The sequence below is a fragment of the Urocitellus parryii genome, chromosome 1 (genome assembly GCF_045843805.1).
Source record: "Urocitellus parryii isolate mUroPar1 chromosome 1, mUroPar1.hap1, whole genome shotgun sequence".
Taxonomy (NCBI): domain Eukaryota; kingdom Metazoa; phylum Chordata; class Mammalia; order Rodentia; family Sciuridae; genus Urocitellus; species Urocitellus parryii.
Window position 1 is genome coordinate 265696917 of NC_135531.1, and position 23902 is coordinate 265720818.

At 42.2% G+C, this 23902-nt stretch overlaps 2 protein-coding genes across 2 annotated transcripts in view; one reads left to right on the forward strand and one right to left on the reverse strand.

The window, feature by feature from the left end:
• Positions 1-17: 17 nt before the first annotated feature.
• Positions 18-6376, reverse strand: Rnf25 (ring finger protein 25). Its single transcript, XM_026390339.2, has 10 exons — positions 6314-6376; positions 3916-3990; positions 3560-3662; positions 3402-3469; positions 3236-3305; positions 1851-1922; positions 1618-1761; positions 1202-1294; positions 807-941; positions 18-619 (listed from the first exon to the last, which is right to left on the reverse strand). Exons 1-10 carry the CDS (start codon positions 6352-6354, stop codon positions 41-43), a joined length of 1380 nt encoding a protein of 459 aa, XP_026246124.1. The 5' UTR covers positions 6355-6376; the 3' UTR covers positions 18-40.
• A 62-nt stretch (positions 6377-6438) lies between these two features.
• The window catches only part of Stk36 (serine/threonine kinase 36), a 28029-nt gene continuing 10565 nt past the window's right edge, over positions 6439-23902 (forward strand). Inside the window, exons 1-14 of the mRNA XM_026390337.2 lie at positions 6439-6595; positions 7043-7272; positions 8501-8641; positions 8746-8823; positions 9864-9994; positions 10261-10510; positions 11958-12051; positions 12336-12505; positions 12688-12875; positions 13379-13478; positions 16669-16812; positions 20677-20856; positions 22047-22144; positions 22590-22695. Of these exons, the coding sequence (XP_026246122.1) occupies positions 7189-7272; positions 8501-8641; positions 8746-8823; positions 9864-9994; positions 10261-10510; positions 11958-12051; positions 12336-12505; positions 12688-12875; positions 13379-13478; positions 16669-16812; positions 20677-20856; positions 22047-22144; positions 22590-22695 (1764 nt within the window). The 5' untranslated portion in view covers positions 6439-6595; positions 7043-7188. The remainder of the gene's footprint in view (positions 6596-7042; positions 7273-8500; positions 8642-8745; positions 8824-9863; positions 9995-10260; positions 10511-11957; positions 12052-12335; positions 12506-12687; positions 12876-13378; positions 13479-16668; positions 16813-20676; positions 20857-22046; positions 22145-22589; positions 22696-23902) is intronic.

Genomic DNA, 23902 nt, shown 5'->3' on the forward strand with positions numbered 1-23902 from the left:
TTCCCACCCACCCCCAATTCCCTGTCCCCCCACAATAGTGCTAGGAACCATCTTCAGATTCCAGGCCCAGGGGCTCCCTCCGAGTACCAGGCCGGTATGCTCCCTGACCCCGAGGCAGGCGAGGATAGGAAGAACCCGCTGTCCGGCCTTTGGAGCGCTCCCAGCGAGCACAGTCCCGAGTCCTGCGGGGTGGGGGACCCTGCCAGCTGCCAGGCCCCTTCTCTTGGGGCAGACCTTCAACCCCTTGGTTACGGGATTCCAGCTTTAGGTCCAAAGGCTCTTTGAGGGGCCTCTCAGGAGGTGGTAGTTCCTGGGAATCACTGGTACCTTTGGGAGCACAGCATTCCCCTCCCTTCAGGTGCCTCCGACTAGGCTGTCGCCAGGGGCTTTGACTGGACCTAGGGGGATCTAGAGTAGCTTTCTGGGTCTCACCCAACCTCTGTTGATTTGGCCCAGTCCCTGGGAACTTCTCACACGTATACTGGGTAGCCATAGAAAGAGGAGTTGGCAGGGTTGGCTGGGCAGCTGGTGAGTTGGACTGTTCTGTGGCAAGGGCATTAGGTGGGTGGGATCCTCTGGAAACATCCACGGCTGACTCAGCTTCCACAGGGGCAGGAGGCTAGAAAGAAGAGAAGCACTAAGGGAGATGACGCTCCTCCAAACAGGGAACTTCAGGCTCCTCTCCCACTATTAGCCAGCCACCACCAGCCTGGAACAACTGAGCAGAACACCCTAGGGCCATGGTGCAGGGGCATTTGTAGGAGGGTTGCTGATGTTGGGCGACAAATGGGAAACCCTTCCCTTACCTGCTGAAGGCTGATGAAATACCGGTTCCGCTCAGCCTCAAGGTCAATGATGCCACCCCGTTCCTGCTGCCTCTGATAAAGTCGCTTTAGCTCTTCCTGCTGACGCAAGTTCTCTGCGCTAGGTTGGTACAACTCCTGGAGGAAGGAAGCAGAATGGCAGGGAAGAAAGAACAAACAGGAAAAGGCAGCAGACTTGAACCTCTATTCTTTCAGGTTGGCTTCAGGAGAACGACACAAGGTTTTTGATCTTGTCCCTCACAAGCCAGTGTAGGCTTGTGGTTTTGCAGACAGTCCTAAGCAGATCAAAGATCCCATTCATTGGAGACAAGATGCCCTCCCTCCTGCCTTACAGAATGCCATCATTCCTGGCTCAGATTAGAAGGGAATCCCCTTACCATGGGTTGTTGGGGCTCAGGGGCTGCTTTCAGTGATGCAAGATCATACACGAGAGGCTCTCTGCACACAGGACACTGCACACCGACTGCTTTCTAAAACAAGAAGAGAAATCACACCAGCTTCCAGCCAGCCAAACTAACATGCAGAAAATTGGGAATAAAAGGCACAGGCATACCTATTTGGCAATGAGGGGGAACAAAGGAAGGACTTCCCCGAAGAGGTCTGGGGACCCCTAGAAATTGCATGCAACATATAAGTATACATAAAGATATCCTTTTTTCTGGACAGGAGTAAGATTTCACTCATATCAAAAGTATCCATGATTCTAAAAAGATGAAAGCCATTAGAGCAGAGGAGTGGAAATAGTTGTCAAAGTCTAAGGGTGTCAGGTGAGACAGGCACTGGCCAGACCTACCTGTTTGGTGGCAGCATGCTGCCGTTCCTGTTCCTGCTCCTGTCCTTGAGCCTTCAGCTCTTGCTCCATGTGTTGGATATATCGAGCAAGACAGTGGCAGTGGAAGTAGTGGTAACAGGGCGTTTTGGTAAAGGCTTCCTTGTCCTGGAGGAGGCACAGTTGTATGATACTGCATTAGCACTCACTCAGAATCCTCATCTGCCGTAAGCACATCCCAGGCCCCAGAAACCTACCTGAAAGCCATAGAGACAGATGACACACTGGCCATGGGGGATGTTGTTATCTGTGAGAATTTCTTTCCCTTTCTGAGATGAGAGAAGACAACATGGAGGCAGGGACAAGAACTGTGAGCAAGGCCTGCCTGCTACTTCCAAGGGTGAGTGGCAGGACTCCATGTCCACAAACCAGCTTGTTGCCCTGTGTTTCTGCATTCCTGTCCTGTGTTACCTCGTGTTTATGAATTCCTGTTCTGGTCCCTTTGCTTACAAACAATCCTCCATATCACCATCCCTCCCTGACAAACTGGATCTTCCTGGCTTCAAATTCCAAGTTAATTGTTTTCCCTCTCATAAAGTCACTTTTAATATATCTTGGAGAAGAAAATAATATACCTTGGAAAGAAAAGGCATTAAATTAAAACTCATCTTCTGTGAGGCCTCTTTTATTTATTTTTTGAGACAGGGTCTGGATAAATTGTCCAGGCTGGCTTTAAACTTGCACTTCTTCTTCCTCAGCCTCCCATGTACTTAGAATTACAGGCATGCACAACCACAAGGGAGGCTTTCTTGATTAACACTCCTCAATTATCACTCCCCCATGGTGCCATGAGTTTGTTCTAGAGTTGGCTTGAAGAAAGTCAAGGCATACACAATCCAGATGGACAAAAAAATCAAAAGGCATCAATTGGTCCATAAAATATGCATTTGCATCATTATGTGAATAGCTAATCCTCTGGAATTTCAGAGTTCAAAGCTGCATTGTGGAGGCCTGACCCAGGAGTGCCATAGTGGTCTAACACACCCACTCCCTGACTCTGGGCCACCCACCTTCACTCTGTTGTGAATATTTTTCTCAAAAATTCCAAGTAGAGGAAAACAAGCTTGACCTTGATTGTGTTTTTAACCTTAAACAGGGAAAGTTATCTGTGTATCAGTTTGGGGCTCTATGTGTTGCAATGTATAGATTGTTTCCTTAACCAGGGTACAAAACAGACTGCAATCCCCCTGTCTTAGCTTACCCAATTGTTGGGATTACAGCTATGCACTATGACATCCCACACAAAACTTTGAGCAGAGAAACCATAACTTTTTCTTGTCAAATCCAATGGCGGGCTGGCCTTCAAATGTTCACTAATGGTTAACCTGCCCAGGGAAGATTCCCATCTTTTCCACTCACAGTTGCTAGTGCCAAGAAATCAAGAAATGCAGTGAAATGAAGCAAGAATAAAGGCAGCTAAAGAGGAAAGGCACTTTTCTGTTGAGATGCTAGAATAGACAACTTGGGTAAGAGTTATCATCTTTCTAAATTAATTTATGGCTTACCTAAATAGAGTCCCTTGGGGAAAAAAAATGGCTGTAGTTTAAAGGGAAGAACATTTTCCCAGGCCAGCACACCTTACCTCAATTAGTTCATAGAGCATGGCAGTGCCCAGTCCTGCCTTGGCCACGAGGCCCAGTGCTTGTGAGATCCTGGAAGAAAGAGAAGCTTATATTAGGCCTGTCCTCCTCCTTCACCAGTTAAAGCTGTGTGCTGAGCTTCCCCTGCTAATGACCAGCTCAACTTACTTGTGGATCTGCTCATCTGAGAGTCCTCGGGGGTTACGGATAGATATCTGTGGCACCTCTTGGGGATACTAGTGGGGGAAAGTAACAAGTTACTGCTAAAGCAATCCAACTTTGGGGACTCTTCCCTTCCTTCTTGTTTTGTATAGTAAGAGCCTCACCTGCACTGGGACCTGAAGCACCAGAGTAAAGCAAACATACTGTGAATCTTGGTCCTCTGCAGTGGCAGGGTGCAGAGTGATGAAGATCTCCCATGGTGAAGATCTGCAGGTGGATGAAGTGAAGACCCAGGATGTAACAGAGCAGAGGCTTGAGGAGAGGAGCAGGGTGAGACAGTAAAGCAGGCAGAGGAAGTGAGCATTGGACACTTTCTTTTGAAGAAATTAAGGAACAGCGTTTGTCTACACAAGAGAAACATTATCTCTGAATCAAGGCTCACAGTGTCTTAAGACCTGATTATGCACAGAATCTGGTCATTACTAAGAGGACTCTTATTCACCCCTAGCTGAGTACATACCTGCCATTTCCTTTAATCACCTGTAGTTCATCCAGATAGATAGACTCTAACACTTCGACTTCAGAGGGAAGGACCCTAAAAAGACATGGGGAGACTTACTTACTATTACAGCTCTCCCTGCCAAAGCCTGTTAAAGCAAATGAAGGCTGGCTTTGTAGAGAAGTGGCTATTTGCTTGATAGCTTTCTCTTGCTAAATTCCTTAAATATTACAGAAAAATGTTTCCCTACATTGTCGGTGGCCAGGTAGGAAGCTTGGAATCAGAATCTTGGACATCATTCATGTTAACAGATGGGATGGAGTCCCAGAAAGTGAAATGACTAACCAAGGCTTAACATAGGCAGAACTGGGACCAGAGCCACATTTCCTGACTCCCTGATCAAGTTTCATTCTACAGTTGAATATCCCTTAGTGGCCATCTCTATGATCCAAATATATGGCATCCATCCATTACTAACACAGTTACCAACACTAATCCTGCCTTTTGCTACATCACTGTTCAGCCTGGATCTCAGTGTCCTGGGTATTGTCTAAATATACTGCCAACATCAGTCACTCCAAACCTTCTCTAAGAAGATACTAACATGAACAGAACAGCTCTAGGTGGTTTAAAGGCTGTGTTGTAGGAGAAGAGTCATCAACCTTGGAGTCAGTAATATATACCAATCACTTACCAGCTATGTGATCTGGGTAGTCACTTATTCCTGTAAGCCTAAATTACTCTGTCTACACATATATATAATACCACCTACACCAGAGTTTTTGTGAAGATTAAAGGTGATTTGTTTATGTAAAATCTCTTATAGTGTCTGGGCCATAGTAACTAGACTAAGTCCTCTTTTTTGTTTGTATATACCCTTTTCACTTAAAAGAAAAGTAGGAATAATATAGTCAGTAGATATGTTTATAACCTTAGCAGTCTGGTTGACCTAGATCAGCGTAAATTAGGATCCATGGTTCTGATGTAAATCAGAGGACACAAACTTAGTCACAGAAACAGCATTAAGTAATGATACTGAAGATGAATAATTTAAGTCCACAGCTCTATCCAGGTGATAGAAGGAAAGACACATGCTTTGTTCTCTTACATATTGTTCCCTCTTCACAAAGAGCAGGGGTGCCCTAGCATGAGCTATATCATAGGTTCTTTATTATTACCTTTTAAGCCTTAGGTAGAAACTTCAAAATATAAAATTATAAAGTGTTACATCTCACAGATAACGGTGGAATAGTTCTGATTGATATGGGAGTGGAAGTTTGGGAGTACCGCATGCTGCTGAATTCACTAATGGCCTCTCACAGTCCAAGGTATCCTCTCAGAATCTCAATATTCTCCTCAAACACTGAAAACCACTAATCTAGATAGTCCTAAAAAAGAATGGCCAGTGAGGTTTAGCCTAAATTAATGTAACACTGAGGTGCAGCCTCAGTCAAGAGACAATTTTAACACTTCTCCCACTCTAGCTGTGGCTTGGGTCCTACATACCAGGCACAATATGGGATGGTGATAAGGTGGTGTCAAAAAACAGGGGAGAGGGATGGTAGAGTGTCCTAGTACTAAGAATATGAGATCTAGAGCATATAGAACTGAATTCCTAGTAGTAATTGTGTACCTGTGGCAAATCACTTCACTTCTTTGGATTCATCAAGTCTCCTCAGGTCCTACACCTCAGATTTACTAATGAAAAAGGCTTTTGTATCTTACATATCCATAGTGATCCTCTCAACTACTCTATGAAGTAGATGCCACACCCACTTTTTTTTTTTTTCTTTTGCAGCTGAGGACACTGACTCACAGAAGCTTGGAGGCCTGGTCAGCATCAGACAACTAATAAAATGTAGAGTGAACCCACATTTATCCTGTTTCCAAATCCCAAAGCCCTTACAGGTTCTGGTCTCTTGTTGAGAATGCTTGCTAGAAGGTCTAGGGAGGTATTTTTGTAGGTTATAAGGTTTCTCTCTAACAATAGTCCTTATTAGTGCTGCCTGGGAGAGAAGGCTGAGGAAAGCGTAGGTGGAAATACGTTGAGCCAAGGGGCAAAGGGGCCCGGAGCTGAAGGACATCAGTTCTGGAAGGTGGGGAGATTTGATGAGCAGGTATCCACAGACCCCTGAGAAAATTCACTTCAGGAGAGAATGGGAGGGGTGGGATCGAAGGAGGAGGGATCAAGTCGACCAGGTGGGGCATCAGCTGGCCCGGCCCGAGCCGACCCAGACTCCCCTCACTTAGATCAGCGCCCCCACCCTCCCGTTCCCAGTCCAGGAGCTCGCCTAGGCAGAGGTGTCAGCATCTAAGGCATCCCTTATCCCTCGCTCCATCCCAAATGCCCCCCGTACGGACAGTCTAGTTCTTCGAACCAGATCCAGGCAGCCAGCCAAAGCCCATGACCCAAAGTTACCAGTCCTCCTCCCCGGCAGCTGCCGACGCTGACGCCGCCATGTCTTCTCCGGCCGGCAGCCGGAACCGGAAATGCCCTGGGGAAGTCGGAGGCGGAAAACTGAGGCGGGTGTGCTGCTACCGTTTCTAGGCAACCTCAGACTCCTGGTCCTTAATGGAGCGGGATGGCCAAGCGACAGCTTGGAAGTGCTCTAGGAAGTGCCTTTGGGCGGTCCACGTCCCTCCCACACCTCTGAGAGCCTTTGTCTTCTGAATTTTGGGCCAGTTCTAGCGAGTAAAATTGGTAAGAATGGGGCCCGAAAGAGCCTGGCAGTAGGCAACGGAGAAAAACTAGTTAAGTCAAGCCAAAATAAGGAGACAGGCCGAGGGGACCAGGCTGGAGGCCGCCACCGGCGCCTCCCGCACTTAGCGCTCCTATGTTTTTTCGGGGGGTTTGGGGGAGTTTGAGAAAGATGTCCGGATCAGTGAAATGCACGAGCAAGTGTCCGGGCCGGGCTGCCTAGGAGTGAGAGGTAGGAAATTGGGGTAGGCTTGAACCAGCAGAGTCCCGTGGGCTTGCGGGACAGGAGAGTAAAAAACGGGGAGGAACTCCAAGAAGATGCTTCGTTTGTTCCAAGATCCCATTATCTTTCTATCTACTCCACCCGACCGTGTTTTTGAGGCCCGGATTAGTGTGAAAAAGGCAAAGGCAAAGTGGCTAACGTTTACCTTTCCCCCGTGCCCGAACCAGGCCTCCCAGATGTGTGAAAGTCACCCTGGATCTGTAGCTCTTCAGCACCAGAACCAGGCCTCCCAGATGTGTGAAAGTGACCCTGGATCTGTAGCTCTTGAGCACCATCGCTACCTTCTTTCCTGAGAGATCCTGAAACCTTTGTTATGGAGAAGTACCACGTGTTGGAGATGATTGGAGAAGGCTCTTTTGGGAGAGTGTACAAGGGTCGGAAAAAATACAGTGCACAGGTGGTGAAGAAAGGGATATATTTTCAGTGGGATTCGGTATCCACAACTCCAATGGAATATGGGGCCAAATGTGTTTAAACCAACCTGTATTCCTAAGGCAATGACTGTCACATTTCTTATGAAGTATGGCCACTAAAGTTGGGTTTTGTGGGTTCAGATTCCAGCTCTACCACTTTCTGGCCTTAAATGATGGACAAACTATTAAACCTCTGTGTCTCATTTTTCCTCATCTATAAAATGGGTATAAGAACTTATTGATGAGGTTTGAGGACTAAATATGTTTTTAAACTAAAGCCCTTAGTGCATTGTTTGGTACCTAGAAAAAACAAATTATTATTATTATTATTATTATTATTATTATTATTATTATATTTTTGTAAGCCACATCCCCAGCCAATTTTATTTATTTATTTAATTTTTTATTTGTGGTGCTGGAGATCGAACCCAGGTCCTTGTGCATGCAAGACAAGCACTCTACCAACTGAGCTATATCCCCAGCCCCCCATTTTATTTTTTATTCTGAGACAGAGTCTCACTAAGTTGCATAGGGTCTTGCTAAGTGGCTGAAGCTGGCTTTAAACTTGTTGTCCTCCTGCCTCAGCCTCCCCAAATTGCTGGGATTACACTTCTGGGCCACCACTCCCAGTTTATTATTCTGAATAGTTTGATCTATCATACCATTTGCAGGAAGAGACAAAACACCTGAACTCTATTTTTCCATCACTTTCCCCTAAAATCTCAACTGAAGTCCTTTGGTTAGACCAGAACACCTTTCTCAGAATCCATGAATAGAATCTGTTTAGCAAAGGGTGTCTCCACTGGGTGTAGTGGTGAAATACCTGCAATCCCAGAGGGTGGGGAGGCTGAGGCAGGAGGGTGGTGAGTTCAAAGCCAGCCTCAGCAACTTATCCAGGCCCTAAGCAACTTAGTGAAACCTAAATAGAAATACAAAAAAAAAAAAAAAAAAAAGGTTGGGGATGTGGCTCAATGGTTAAGTGTCCCTGGGTTCAATCTCTGGTACTGAAAATGTTTCCTCTTAGGTTGAGGGGTGGGCAAAGCCTGGGTAAGGCCAGCGTACAATGGGGTAAGAGGTGAGAGACTAGCCAGTGTAATAAGAGTTGCTCAGTCTAAGGTCTTGAGTTCTGGACTTCTGAAGTTAAGGTTGAAATCCTAGCTTTTTTTTTCAGTAGTATGGTTAGGCCTTGACTCTTCCCTTTACCACTGATAGGTGGTGGCCCTGAAGTTCATCCCAAAATTGGGACGCTCAGAGAAGGAGCTAAGGAATCTACAACGAGAGATTGAAATCATGAGGGGTCTGCGGCATCCCAACATTGTGCATATGCTTGACAGCTTTGAGACTGACAAAGAGGTGTGCTTTCATGGTTTTGTATCACCTTTCTCCAAGGGTCCCAATAATTTCCTAACCCCAGAATATATGAGCATTCCATTAGTGACGCTGCCTTCTCCCCACAGGTGGTGGTGGTGACAGACTATGCTGAGGGAGAGCTTTTTCAGATCCTGGAAGATGACGGAAAACTCCCTGAAGACCAGGTATGTTTCCTGGATAAAACTTCTCTTCACCCCTGACCACTCTGTCAGTGAAGGGCTGGGAGGGCAATTAGAGGGTAGGGAGAGTCTCCATTTTTGAAAACTCCCAAGAAGAATACAAGAGTCTGTGTGCATGTAGAGGCAGTATGACATGAGAATTAAGTATGGGAACAGTGGAACCAAAATATCTGAGTATGAAGCTTGGTTCTGCCTCTCACTAGCTGAATCTCCTTGGACAAGTTAATGGAAGTAATATCATATCTACCTGATAAGACTATTGTGGAGATTAATGAATTAATTCACATTAAGTATTTTAACAACTATTGTTAATGTCGTGAAGATTTTTATTGGGTATCTTTGAGAAAAAAGGGGCTGTGTGGTGGTACCAGAGAAGGCAGTGAGAGATAAGGGTTGTGGGTCAGGCAGGATGTGCCACCAGGACATAGAGGTTAGCAGCGGGATTTGGTTGAATGAAATCTTCAGTCAGATTCTGTAGGACCCCCTCAGAATTACTTATCACAGTTCTCTTTTTCCTTTTGAGCATTCATCACTGTTTGAAATGTCTTTTTCACTTCTTCTTATTCTTATGTGTGACTACTTCTCTTGAGAAAAGATACTGTCTTATTTAGTAATAGCTAATGTGTGTTGAATGTTTACTCAATGCCAGGCACCATTTTGAGCAGTGCTTTACACACTTTTATTCATTTGGTCCACACAATAATCTAGAAGATAGGTGATATCATTATTCTCACCTTATAGATGATGAATCTGAGAAGCATAAAAAAAATTTGCCCCTGGTAATGCAGCGAGTAAGTGAGGTTCAATACATTTTCCTTGAGTGAATGAATGAATGAATGAATGAATGAATGAATACATGCATGAATCAACTGGGGAAGCAAAAGCTGCCCTTGTTCTTGAACAAGTAAACTCTGGGAGAATGGGAAAGAAGAAAAAATCACATTAGTGGCAGTATTAAAAGTCTTTGGCTTGTCAGCCAACCCTTCCCTCCTTTTATTTTTTCATCCTGCCTATCTGAACCCTAGGTTCAGGCCATTGCTGCCCAGTTGGTGTCAGCCCTGTACTATCTACATTCTCACCGAATCCTACACCGAGACATGAAGCCTCAGAACATCCTCCTTGCCAAGGGTGGTGGCATCAAGCTCTGTGACTTTGGGTAAGGATTCTGAGCTTCTGTCTATGTCTCCAGTTCTGCAAGGGGTCTTAGACTGTATGTGTAACTTACACGAACTTCCCTTGAGAACCTGAACTAGAGACTGAGCCTCCAGCTGGATCCTTTGGAACTAAATCAAATGTACCCTCTGTTCTGGCTTGAGATAAATCATACAATGACAGGTAGTAGTGAGCAGGTTTAATTTCCTATTAGTGATCGGGTCTAGAATATCTTTTCCTTTTCCCTTTCCATGCCATTTGCTGCTGCAGATTCGCCAGGGCTATGAGCACCAACACTATGGTTCTTACCTCCATCAAAGGCACACCACTCTATATGTCTCCAGAGCTGGTGGAAGAGCGACCATATGACCACACAGCAGACCTCTGGTCTGTGGGCTGCATTCTGTATGAACTGGCTGTAGGCACTCCTCCCTTCTATACCACAAGCATCTTTCAGCTGGTTAGCCTCATCCTCAAGGACCCTGTGCGCTGGCCCTCCACTATCAGTCCCTGCTTTAAGGTAATGAAAATTGAAAGGGAAAATAATTTTATATCAGAAAACTGTCTCTGTCAACCTCTATTCCCTTTTCCAAAAACTTTTTCCAGAGCTAGGGCAGGATTTTTCAGGAGCTGGGCCAATAAGTCTTGCTTTTCTACTGCAAGGGCTTATGCTGGGCTGGGGGTTGTTCTAAAGCCTGCCAAACTTGGGAGTGGTAGGCCCTGTTTGGAGCAGGGTAAGCTTTATCACAATAAAAAAGTAATTTCAAAACCTAAGAAGTAGATATTGGTTCTTTTACATGACCTCTGTTCTACTTATTTCGTATCATATGCAGAGTCCAGGTGATATTTAGATGTTGCCTATGTTGCTTCCAGTCCTCCTCAGACATCAGAATGGCCAGTGTCGGAGCTGGCTCCATGATTAGGGGCAGATGACAGAGGTGGTGCCTGTTCATGGTAGCTAAGTCTCAATGGGTTTTTGGAGGATGGGAGGAAAAGGGTTTATACTCTCTTTATTTTTTATCTAGGGCAAGATTTTGGATCCTCAATGGAATTTAAGTACAGTTTTATCCTAGAATAAAATCTCATTATAACTTTCCTATGCTCTATCTAAAATGAAAAGGGACAAATTCCTTTACAACCTGTTCAATTGGGGAGACCCAAATAATTAGAGAAAAAAATCTAAACAAAGAAACCTCAGGGGCTGGGGATGTGACTCAAGCGGTAGCGTGCTTGCCTGGCATGCCTGCGGCCCGGGTTCGATCCTCAGCACCACATACAAACAAAGATGTTGTGTCTGCCGAAAACTAAAAAAAAATAAATATTAAAAATTCTCTCTCTCTCTCTCTCTCTCTCTCTCTCTCTCTCCCTCCTCTCTCTCACTCTCTCTTTAAAAAAAAAATAGAACAGTGGTCATAATATACTAGTACCTTTTTGTTTCTGGCCCAGTTGAAGATTTTTCCACCAATAATTCATAACATATACTTCTTGAATTATAGTCTCTATTCCCCTCAACCATCTAAATATTTGCTTTTGAGTGTTCCCAAACATCTCTACACCATTACTGTTTGAGTGTCTTCTTAACTATAGATCTATTTCTATGTAGCCCAAAACAAACCCATAATGAAAGGGAAGCATCAGTCTGGGACTCCCTTGAATGTTTGCTTTCTGAAGATGATTGTGAAGGTGATATCTTCCTCTCAGTTGTTTCTCCCTTCTTCACAAAGTTGGTGACATTGAAATTCTGTACTCATGTCTGAGGGTACAAAATCTCCATGAATAGGGATTGGTGCTCCCTGGGAGGTGAGGCAGTAGTCTGTCTGGAAAGGGGCCCACAGTAACAGTTGTCAAGGTTGTGGTCAAGTCTGTTATACCAATAGGAGTTCGGGATTACCAGTTCTGTTGACAGGTTAGAGAGAGTCTAGAAGGAAGGGAAGGAAGAGCTGATGGAGTATTATTTCTCTCCACAGAACTTCCTGCAGGGGCTGCTCACCAAGGACCCCCGGCAGCGTCTGTCCTGGCCAGACCTCTTACATCACCCCTTTATTGCTGGTCGTGTCACCAGTGAGTCATCAGGATTCCCAGGGCTCTGGCACCTCCCAGTATTTTTTCCAACCTATCTCTCTGCCCTCAATATCTGGATCCAACATATTATCATTTCTCTACCAGCTCGAGCTTTCTCTTCCTAGCCCTTTGCCTAACTTTGGCCACTCCTGCTCCCTTTTTGTTATTGTCTCAAATGGCTGCCTTCCATAGAAGCCTGGAGACACTGAAGTAGTCTCTGGCCAAGTGGCCATGGTGTCTACAGCCCTAGTATAACCATGTTTTCTCCTGCTCCCTCCCTGCAGTAATAACCGAACCAGCAGGCTCAGAGTCGGGTACCCCATTTACCAGTCGCCTACCCCCAGAACTTCAGGTTCTAAAAGATGAACAGGCCCATCGGCTGGCCCCAAAGGGCAGTCAGTCTCGCATCTTGCGTCAGGCCTGTAAACGCATGGCTGAAGAGGCCAAGCAGAAGGTATGTGAGATACAGAAAAATATGTAACATGTAAAAATATATAACTAACCAGGCTAGTCATTGGGGGAATTGGAAAAGGAGGTTGACTTTCTAGGAAATTGGGAAAGGCCTTGAGTAAGATCCATACCGTCCTATAGCATCCAGACAGTTCTGGTCCAGTATCTCCTACTCATCTCCCACAGAAACACCACAACACAGAATCTGCCCTTGAGCAAGAGGACAGGAACAACAAGGTGACTCCCAGCACAGTCCCTCTGCCTGGACTACGGGCTACTCCTAAGGAATCAAACCTCCTGGCTGGGATCTTGGCCTCAGAAATGAAGAACAGCTGGGCCGAGTGGGGGGCTGGAGAGGCCCCTCCTACACCTCGGTGAGGGTTGTATAGTGGGAGGAGAGGTATCTTGTAGATTTTTGGCTTGAGCTAAAATAAATTTGAAATGGTTCCTGTCACTAGCCATTGCCTAAATATAAACCAGTCCTTCAGAATTTGAGACCTGGGTTGTTGGGTTCTAATTATAGACCCTTTCCTGACTCATTGGGAAACTTAAGGATTTTCTCTTCTTCATTTCTCACTTGTTCTTTGACTGAAAGGAAAAGGATTATTTCCAAACAAAAACGCAGATTGTTTGAGTTGAAAGCCATAGGTGAAAACTGTAGACTTGAGAATAAGATCCAAAGTGGGAGCAGTTAAGGATTTGTGTGTAGAGGTACATATCTTGTACTGGCCATATCCCATACCTGAGGAAAATTCCTCTATCTCCCTCGATGGCTTATACTTCATTCTTTTTCCATATCTAGAGGGAGGGACAAGTTACTGAACTCTGAGCCTCACAGTCTTGGGACTCATCCTACTTCCATCCTGACTTCTGGCAGGGAAAACCACATCACCCCAGGTTGTGAACAAGCATTCCAAGAGCTGAGGTCAGAGGTGGTCGGCCAGCGGAGCATTGATGCAGTGGACCTAGAAAATGAGGTGAGCCTTAGGGTTTCTTCTTGGCCTCATTCCTGCTATGGCATATTGGGCCCAGGTGGGTGTTTTTCTAGAACAATGATTCTCTTAAGCATGAGCTCCTTTTGTTTTAAAAATTACTTTTATATCAATTTATAGATTTTAATAATAGTATCTGAACATGTAATTCTCAAAGATGAGAATGCATAGGTAAAATCAAAAATGCCAAGTTGGGCATGGTAGCACATACCTATAGTTCCATCTACTTGGAAGGCTAAGGCAGAAGGATCACTTGGGCCTAGGAGTTGCCACTATATTGCCAGCCTGAGCAGTATACTGAGACCCCATCTAAAAAACCAAAACCAAACAAACAAAAACCCTTCTTATATCAGTTCTAGGTGTGACTACTGTTATTAATTTAATCTGTGTCCTTCTAAACTTTCTAACTTTGTATTCACATATGTTCACAAAGGGAAATAGTTTGGCTGTTTACTGAGTTCATCCTATATGTATTGCTTCATATCATGCCTCTTTTACCCTTTGATTTGTTTTAGGGATTTTTCTACATCATAGCATATATTTCTACCTCAGTCTTTTGTGTTTTATGATTCTAATTTTTTATTTTGAAATCATTTCAACTCAAATATTACTTGTGAGAATACGATGTAGAATTCCCATACATCCTTATCTTGGCCCATTTTGTGAACCAAAATAGAACACCCAAGACTAGATAATTTATAATGAACAGAAATGTATTTTTTTTAAAGTTGTGGAGGCTGGGAAGTCTAAGATGAAAGTAAGCAGGTTAGGGCTCAGTCTTTCTCCTTCTAGCATAGTACTTTGAATGCCACATCCTCGAACAGAAGAGATCGAGTGAACCTACTCCCACAAACCTTTTCTATAGCAGCATGAATCCATTAATAGGGGTGGAGCCCTTGTGACCTAAAAACCTTTTATTAGCCCCACCTCCCAACAAATTTTGGGGGGGATTATTTAACACAAATATATATATATATATATATATATATATATATATATATATATATATAATGTTGTTGTTGTTGTTTATTACTAGGAATTGAACCCATGAGTGCTTAACCACTGATCTACATCCCCAGCCCTTTTTATTTTTTATTTATTTTTAATTTTTTAAAATATTTATTTTTTGGTTGTAATTGGACTCAATTTCTGGACCAGTTCCTTGGTTTTCTTTGTTTTTTATGACAGTTTTTAAGGTATATGTATTACCTTTATTTTATTTATTTATTTTTATGTGGTGCTGAGGATTGAACCCAGGGCCTTGAACGTGCTAGGTGAGCATTCTACCACTGAGCCGTAACCCCAGCCCCTTTTTATTTTTTGTTTTCAGACAGGGTCTCACTAAGTTGCTTAGGGCCTTGCTAAGTTGCTGAGGCTGGTTTTGAACTTGTGATCCTCCTGCCTCAGCTTCCCAAGCCACTGGGATTACAGGCATGAACCACCACAGCCAGCAACACAAATATTTTGGAGAGGACAAAGACATTCAATCCATAATCCCCCTTATACCCAAAATATAAGGGTATTCACCAGTCAAAATTTTGTCAAATTTGCTTTACAATTCTCTCTCCATATATGTTTGGATATAGCATCTTTTGAATCATTTTGAAGTAAGTTGCAGATATAGCCCTTCATCCCTAAACAATTATAAGGTCAATCACTTGACTACCACCGTACAAAGAAATTTAATATTGATGTTATTATAATAATAGTAAATAGATTAATGGACTAATCTACAATTCATATTCTGATTTTTCAAATTGCTCCAGTAATGTATTTTATTAAAAATTTTTCTGTTCTGTGATTCAGTCCAGTATCATACATTGCATTAAATTGTTAATACCTCATTAGTATCCTTTAGTCTGGACCAGTTCCTTGGTTTTCTTTGTTTTTTTATGACAGTTTTAAGGTACATGTATTAGTCTGGTTTTCATTACTATAACTAAATACCTGAGCATGCTAACTTTGTAAAGAAAAGTGGTTTATTTAGCTCATAGGTTTGGAGATTCAAGGGCAAGATACTGGCATTGGCTTTGCTCTGGTGATGATCTCATGGCTGATGGCATCACAACAGGGAGGTGGTATGTGTGGGAGGAAGTGTCACAACTCAAAATAGGAAGCCTGAGAGATTGGGTGAGTCCAGGTTCAGGGTTTTATAACAACCCCCTCTCAAGAACTAATTAGAGTCCCTCAAGAAATACTTAATTCCAGGTTGGGAATATAGCTTAGTGGGAAAATACTTGACTAGTTTACATAGGATCCTCTATTTGATCACCAGCATGGTTCCCCCTCAAAAAAGAAAAAGAAAAAAAAAATATATATATATATATATATGAGAGAGAGAGAGAAATACTTAATCCTTTCTGCAGGCATATCCCCTTCCCACTTGACCTAAAGGACCTATAAGTAGGCCCCATGTCTTAAAAGACTCACTACCTACTGGTACCACCATGCTGGGACCCAAGCCTCCATTATATGAACTTTGGGGAGAATACACATGTCCAAAGAATAACAGTACATTTATTCTGTAGAATCTTCCTCAAACATTAGATTAGATTAGATTCAGGTTATGCTTTTTTGGCATAAGTAATACATGCTCAGTACTACATTCTTTTCAATAACCTCATAGTATTCACTAGTAGGGATGGATCCCTGGTTGTTTATTTACTGACTGAGTTTATGATGTTTTCATTTTTTATCATTACCAACCATGGACATCCTTCTAGATATTTTTTTTTTTGTTTTTCTGGGTTTGTTTTTGTTTTAGTACTAGGGATTGAATTCAGGGGTACTTAACCACTTGGTCCTTTTCAGTTTTTATTTTGTGACAGGATCTTGCTAAGTTGCTGAGTGAGGGCCTCATTGAGTTACTAAGGCTGGCCTCAAACTTGATCCTTCTACCTCAGCCTTTTAAGTTGCTGGGATTACAGGTGTGTGCCAGCACATCTGGCTTCTTAGTATCTTCTTATGCACACTTGCCAGTGCTCTCAAAGACTTTTCCAGACCCCTCACATACTGCCCACTACACCCTTTTATGACTAGAGATAAAGGAGGCACTTGCTGCTTGCAATTACTTCATGATTCCCCCAATTTCTGGCCCCAAGTTGAGAGCATGATCCTGAGACTTATACGCTCCTCTGACCTCTTTCATCCTCCCACCACTTCCCTTGTTCCCCAGGAGCCAGAAAGTGATGATGAGTGGCAACAGCTGCTAGAGACCACTGAGCCTGTGCCCATTCAGCTGAAGGCCCCTCTCACCCTGCTGTGCAATCCTGACTTCTGCCAGCGCATCCAGAGTCAGCTGCGTGAAATTGGAGGGCAGGTAATGGGCAGAGGGTACTGTAGGCAGGATTTGGGGCTATTTTCAGAGAGGAAGCATTGAAAAACATCAAAAGGAGAAAGTTTGTCCTTCCCCAGTTCTTCCAGTTTATCTGCATAAATAGAAGAGACTCACTAACCTCCTTTAGTAACACAGAAAGAGAAGGCCTTTTCTGAAGGAAAAAAAAAATAACTATCTAGAGCAGGCATCAACAAACTTTTTTTTTGATGGTATATATTTTAGGCATTGTGGGCCAAGAGGCAAAAAATTCATAAGTACTTAATTAATTATTTAAGTATTCATATAATGAAGAAAAACACATTTCCACAAAATATTTATGGACAAGCCTTAAAAACAAAATTGTAACAATTGAATATGCAATATTTTGTACTATAGGTATACTAGTGAGAATGAAGTTCTTTGTTGGGGGTAACATTTTGCTTAATTAAAAGTTAGGATTCACTCTTTCTTTTTTTTTTTTTTTTTTTTTTTTTTAAAGAGAGAGTGAGAGAGGGGAGAGAGAGAGAATTTTTTTTTAATATTTATTTTTCAGTTCTCGGCGGACACAACATCTTTGTTGGTATGTGGTGCTGGGGATCGAACCCGGGCCACACGCATGCCAGGCGAGCGCGCTACTGCTGAGCCACATCTCCAGCCCTAGGATTCACTCTTATAAAGCCTTTTTTCCTTATCTGAAACAGTGCTCTCCCTTACTAGGAACTCACCAAAATATGCTGCTTATATTTATTTCCCTTTTTTTGTGTGTGTGTCTGTGTGTGTGTGGTACCATGGATTGAACCAGGGCCTCACACATGCTACGCAAATACTCTACCACTGAACTATATCCCCAGTCCTCCCTCTCTTTTCTTTAAAATTTTTTTTACAACAAATTTATTGAGATCTAATTTATGTGCCACAAAACTTACTGATTTTTAGTATACAATTAATAATTCCAGCAGAGGCAAAAGGATTGCAAGTTTGAAGCCAGCCAGCCTCAGCAATTCAGCAAGGCCCTAAGCAACTCAGAGAGACTGTCTCAAAATAAAAAGATATATCTCAGTGGTAAAGCACTCCTGGGTTCACTCCCCAGTACCAAAATAATAACAATTTCAAATTATGAAACTATCATCATATTCCAATTGTAAAACACTTTTATCATTCCCATAAGGTTTCTTATACCTATTTTCAGTTAATCACTTTTCCCAGTCCTAGGCCCCGATAAGCTTTCTATCTTATAGGTTGTTTATTCTGGACATTTCACATGATTGGAATTGTATATGATCATTGTGACTAGCATTTTTCACTTAGCATGATGCTTTCAGGTTTATTCATGATGTAGCATGTGTTAGGATTTCATTCCTTTATATTATGTATGAGTATTTCATACATAATAGATAGATTACATTTTATTTATCTACCCACCAGTTGATGGATTGTTTTTATTTTTTGAAAACATTGGGTTGTTGCTGCTATAAACATTCTAATCCAGCTGTGTGCTGCTGTATGTTTTTGTTTCCCTTGGCTAGATATTTAGCAATGGAATTGTTGTCATGTAGTAAAAATTTGTTATTTAGCATTTTAAAAAACTGCTGAACCATTTTCCAAAGTGGCAGTACCATCTTATATTCCCACCAACAGCATGTGAGGGTCACAGTTTCTCCATGTTTGCCAACATTTATTATTGTCTGACTTTTTTGATTATACCCAATCTAGTAAGTGTAAAGAACCTCATTGTTATTTTAATTTGCACTCCACTAATGATAAATGATGAATACCTTTTCATGTGCTTATTAGTCATTTGTATATCTTTGGTGAAATATCTGTTCTAATCCTCCATTAATTTTTTAAAATTGATTTGTTTATCTTATGGAGTTGTAAGAATGTGCTATATATTCTGGATATAGGACTTTTACCAGATAAGTGATATGCAAATATTTTCTTCCAGTGTATGGTTTGTCTTCTTTTTTTTTTTTTTTTTTGCCATCTTATAAGAATGTCTTTCAAATCACCAAGATGTTGAATTTTCTCCTTTTGTTTATTATGCTTTTGATTGTAAGATTATATTGTTTATAAGAAATCTTTTTCAAACTGAATGTCTTGAAGATTTTCTCCTAAAAAGATTTCAACTTATTTCTAAGAGTGTAAATTTTACCTCTTACATACATTAAGTTCTCTGACACATTTTGAGTTAATTTTTATTTATGATGTGAGTTAAGAATCTGAGTTTATCTTTTTGCATGTCTATACCCAATCCTAGAAGGATTTTTTGAAAAACAAACAGAAAAACCAAACCAAAACAAAAAAACTGCCCTCGTTGAATTGCCTTGGCATCTTACTCTTGATTTTTGGCAATAACACATTGTTGTCCTGTTATTGAATGGTTGCTGGATTTTTAATTTTTTTAAATCAGCATTGACTAAATAATGTTGATTTTAAAAAAAGAATCTAGGGCTTTGTATAGGTTAGGCAAGCAGTTCTACCACTGAGCCACACCTCCATCCCCTGTTGAGCTCTGAGTTGGAATTCCAATTCAGCTACTCATTAACTGTGTGATCTTTGACTATGTATTAATCTATCTAGAAGCTTCAGTTTTCTCATTTAAAATAGATAGTTTGGGGCTGGGATTGTGACTCAGTTGTAGAGCGCTCTCCTAGCACATGTGAGGCCCTGGGTTCGATTTTCAGTACCACATATAAATAAATAAAATAAAAGTATTGTGTCCACCTACAACTAAAAAAATTAATATTTATATAAAAAATAATAAGATAGTTTGGGCTGGAGTTGTAGCTTGATGGAAGAGCTCTTGCCTAGCACCTGTGAGGCACTACGTAAAAAATAATAAATAAAATGTGTTCATATAATATAAATAAATTTATAACTAAATCATTTATAACACATATATCATAAATTTAAAAAAAATAAATGGATAGTTTTAGCCAGGTGTGAAAAACAAGGTAGGAGGATAGAAAGTCTAAGGTCAGCTTCGGCCACTTAGTGAGACCCTATCTCAAAATAAAAAAATTAAAGGCTCGGGATGTATCTCAGTGGTAGAGCATCCCTGGGTTTAATGCCCAGTTGGGGCCAGGGGAAGGGATATTTCTATTTACTTTACAGGGTTATTGTAAAGATTGCACAGGAAAATTAGTGCCAAAATTTAAAAACAGTGAATGGTATGTTCTAAAACATTAGCTGTAAATGTTACTCCTTTATATTTAAAATTATAATACTGTCCCAAGTTTATAGGCTGTACAAGTAAGTGTTAGGCAAGATTTGGTTGGTAGGCTATAGTTTATGATTTCTTGACCAGAAGTTGAATGACCTTCGGTCTCTTTAAAGTTTAGTAGCATTGTTTTGTGTTCATTGTTTTTTAATTTTCAGAAGTGCTGGTGTGTGCATGTGTGTGGTGTGTGAAGGGCTGGAGAGTGGAGTGGGAGCAGATAGGATTGTTACCCGGCCTGATAGATCCTGAGGGAATTGCCCTGCCCCTTAGTCTCGGGTGTTCTGTGTCAAGTGACCTGACTATCTATAGTCCTCTTCCTTGGAACAGTCGCCCTCTTTCCTTGCTCTTCTTCCCTGGATTTTAGATTCCAAAAAAGGAAAGCAAACATTTGGCCTACTTTGCCAACTCCTTGGGGACATTTGGTATCTGTGACTCTCCTTTTTCGTGTGTGTGTGTGTGTGTGTGTGTTTTAGTTGTAGATGGACAAAATACCTTTATTTATTTTAATGTGATGCTGAGGATTGAACCCAGTGCCTCACACATGCTAGGCAAGCGCTCTACCACTGAGCCACAACCCCAGTTCCTCTTTATTTTTCTTATGATCCATTTGCCTATTAATTACTATCTCTTTCCATCATGTCACCCAGATCCTGAAAGGTAGCCTGGAGAATGCTTCCCATATCCTCCCTGCACTCCGGGTCCTGAGCAGTCTTCTGTCCAGCTGCAGTGACTCTGTTCCCTTGTATTCCTTCTGCCAGGAAGCAGGGCTGCCTGAGCTGCTGCTCAGTCTCCTCAGGCACAGCCAGGAGAGCAACATTATACAGCAGGTAAGCACCAGGTCAGGAGCTTCTGAAGACTAACAGAAGGTTCTTTTGCTTGGAATTCTGTCCTTTGGGCTTCCAACTGTATTTTCCCTGACTGCCTTTTATTTTATTTTCTCCTTTTTCTAATTAGCATACCATCAATTGCAAATTCTCTGCCCTTCTGGGGCTAGAGAGGTAGTGTCAGTCAGTGAAGTCGGCTAAGTTTATAACTATGTGAGAGGTGGGGAATCTGACAAACCGGATTAGACACCCTCTCTAAATGGACCATCTTCTCCTTGCTCCAGCCTATTGTTGCTATGTGAAAATTTGGGCCAGTGTTGCCATATCTTCAAGTTTTCAAGTAGAAATCCAGATTTTTATACATAATTCCTTCATATTTAGAATAACCATGGTTTGAATCATTGGATCCTAGGCTTTACTAATGTGATTTTAGAGGGCAGAGTACTGAAGTTCAGAGGTTAACTCATACTTAGTCACTAATCTATAGATGGTCACAGAAATTATAAGTGGAAGAGCTAGGACTGAGACGCACTGTATTTGGAGCCAAATCTCTACTTACCTACACTGTCTGCTGCAGCTGAGCTGTGAAGATAGGAGGACCATCATGTCACCTGGAGAGGACAGAGTCAGAGTTTACAGGGCATAGGCTAAGGCAGCTGGCAAGCTGTACTCTGCTGATGAGTATTTGGGGAGATTTTAAGGAATTTTTATGAATTTTTTTTTTTTTTTTTAAAATAGAATCTCCTACACTTGAAAAAGACACATTTCAGGCTGTTTATAGTCCACTCACTGGCTGACATTTTGTCACCTCTCGATCTTCTCTCTGCCCATACTGCTTCTCCCCCATCCCTTTCTGTTTGGTCACTTTGGCTGGATTTCTGTAGGCCATTTTTATTTATTTATTTATTTATTTATTTTGGTACTGGAGAGTGAATCCAGGGGTTTAACCACTGAGCCACATCCCTAGCCCTTTTTTGTATTTTATTTAGAAACAGGGTCTCGTAGAATTACTTAGGGCCTCACTAAGTTGCTGAGGCTGGTTTCAACTCATGGTCCTCCTGCCTCAGCCTCCCGAGCTGCTGGGATTATGGGCATGCGCCACCATCCCTGGCTCTTCTGTATGCTCTTCTTTTTACTATTTTTTTTCCTCATGTTGTCCTTACTCTCTCTTTTTTTTCCCTCTTCCCTGGCAGCAACCCTGGTATGGGGCCTTCTTACGGGACCTAATGGCTGTGATTCAGGCCTATTTTGCCTGTGCCTTCAATCTGGAGAGGAGCCAGACAGGCGACAGGTGGGATAAAATGCACTTTTGCTCTGCTGACCAGTTTGGCTTCAGTTTCAACTCCATTTCTTCCCCTGCAAATTAGAAAGATGCCAAGTGAAAAGAAGTTGTGATTTGTGACAGAGCTAAGTGGCCCTCAGAGTTAAGCTGTCCTCTTAAGGACCTTCAAGCATCTTTAGCTTCACCCCAAGACTTTCAGGTTCTAAGAGTCAGCAGTCACCATGGCCTCTAAGTGGAAAGATCAAGATGTGAAAATGGCAGAAAAGGGGCTTGGAGGCTGTGTGTGTGTGTGTGTGTGTGTGTGTGTGTGTGTGTGTGTTTATTGAGGGAGACAGGGAACATTCTGTTGTGTTTCTTTGTAGAGATTCTCCTATCAGCCAGATCTGACCCATTCATCACATTGGGGCTTTTAGTAAAAGGATGAGAAGAAACTATGGGTTCATTTTTTTCCCAGCCTACAGGTGTTTCAGGAGGCTGCCAATATCTTTCTGGACCTGTTGGGGAAACTGCTATCTCAGTCAGATTACTCTGAGCAGACATTGAGGAGGGACAGCCTCATGGTAATCTGATCCCACCTCCATATTTCTGTCTCTCCTGTCTTCCTCTGTGTTTCTCCCATCCCCTTTTTTATGAGTATAAAGAGGCAGAGCAAGTTAATAAAACAAACATTTGTTAACTCCTACCATATGCCATATGCCTCATGAGTCCCTGCCTTTAAGGGACTAGGAATAGTCAAGAAGGGAAGAGTGAAAAGTACTTTAGAACTTTGTATGAAATACAGATGCTCTGGAAAAGATGCCATTAACATTATTTGGAGGGTTATGGAAGAAATCTTGAAGAAGGAAGTCATCTCTGTTAGGCCTTAATGAACACATAGCAGTTTGCCAGTGGATAAGGCAGGAAAGTAGAGAGAACATTCTAGACAGAAAGAGCAAATTTCTAAAGGCCCAGAGGAATCAAACAACTGGTGTATTTTAGGGGACCACAAATAGAAACATTTCTTCTTGAAGAGACTTATGAATCTTTTAATATTTCCCAACACTAAGAACTAGATAACTATGTGGATTCTCTCCCTGGACCCTGGCAGTCAGGACAAGAGAACAGAGAATTGAATGGGAAAACAGCTAAGTTCTCATGATCTCAGAGGAGATAATTTGAGAAGAGCATGTGCAGGGAAGTAAACAATCTCCTGGTCCTTATTTAAATTGATAATTAGGTACACAGATCTGGGCTATATTTCAGCCTCCAGAGAGCAGTCCATTCAAACTTTTCTAACCTTCTAATTCTAATTTCATATCCCTCACCCTTCCAAGTCAGGAAGTTTTGAATGTCTAACCTAAATTTCAGCCTGCAGTGACACTTGTTATTCACCACTTCTCCTGTCATTGTGCAATGAGTAGCATGGGGAGTTTAAAATAACTATCCCTCCTCTCAAAATTTTGTATCAATAAGATTGGGTTGAGGAGGGAAGTCCCAGGAATCCCTAGGAATTCTACACATGGTTTGTAGATTACACTTTGATAAATATCATGTAGGGAAGAGATCAGAAAATAGAAGGATTGGCTGAGACTTGGGGATGGCTCAGTGGTTGAGCATGTGCTTAGCATGCCAGAGGCCCTGGGCTCCATCTCCAACCAAAGACAGGAAAGAAAGAAGAGGGAGTGGAGGTAGAAGGATTGACACCAAAATCCTTTTCCTTGAAATGGGAAGGCAGTTGTACATTTTCTGTGTAAGGACACCTTAGCATTAGATACCTGCCCCTGGATC

Coding starts and splice junctions, on each gene's coding strand:
- Rnf25 (XM_026390339.2), bottom strand. CDS start 6,354: ATGGCGGCGTCAGCGTCGGCAGCTGCCGGGGAGGAGGACTG. Junction 1,762..1,850: donor TCTGTCTCTATGGCTTTCAG/GTAGGTTTCTGG, acceptor TGCCTCCTCCAG/GACAAGGAAGCCTTTACCAA. Junction 942..1,201: donor CTGAGCCCCAACAACCCATG/GTAAGGGGATTC, acceptor TCCTTCCTCCAG/GAGTTGTACCAACCTAGCGC.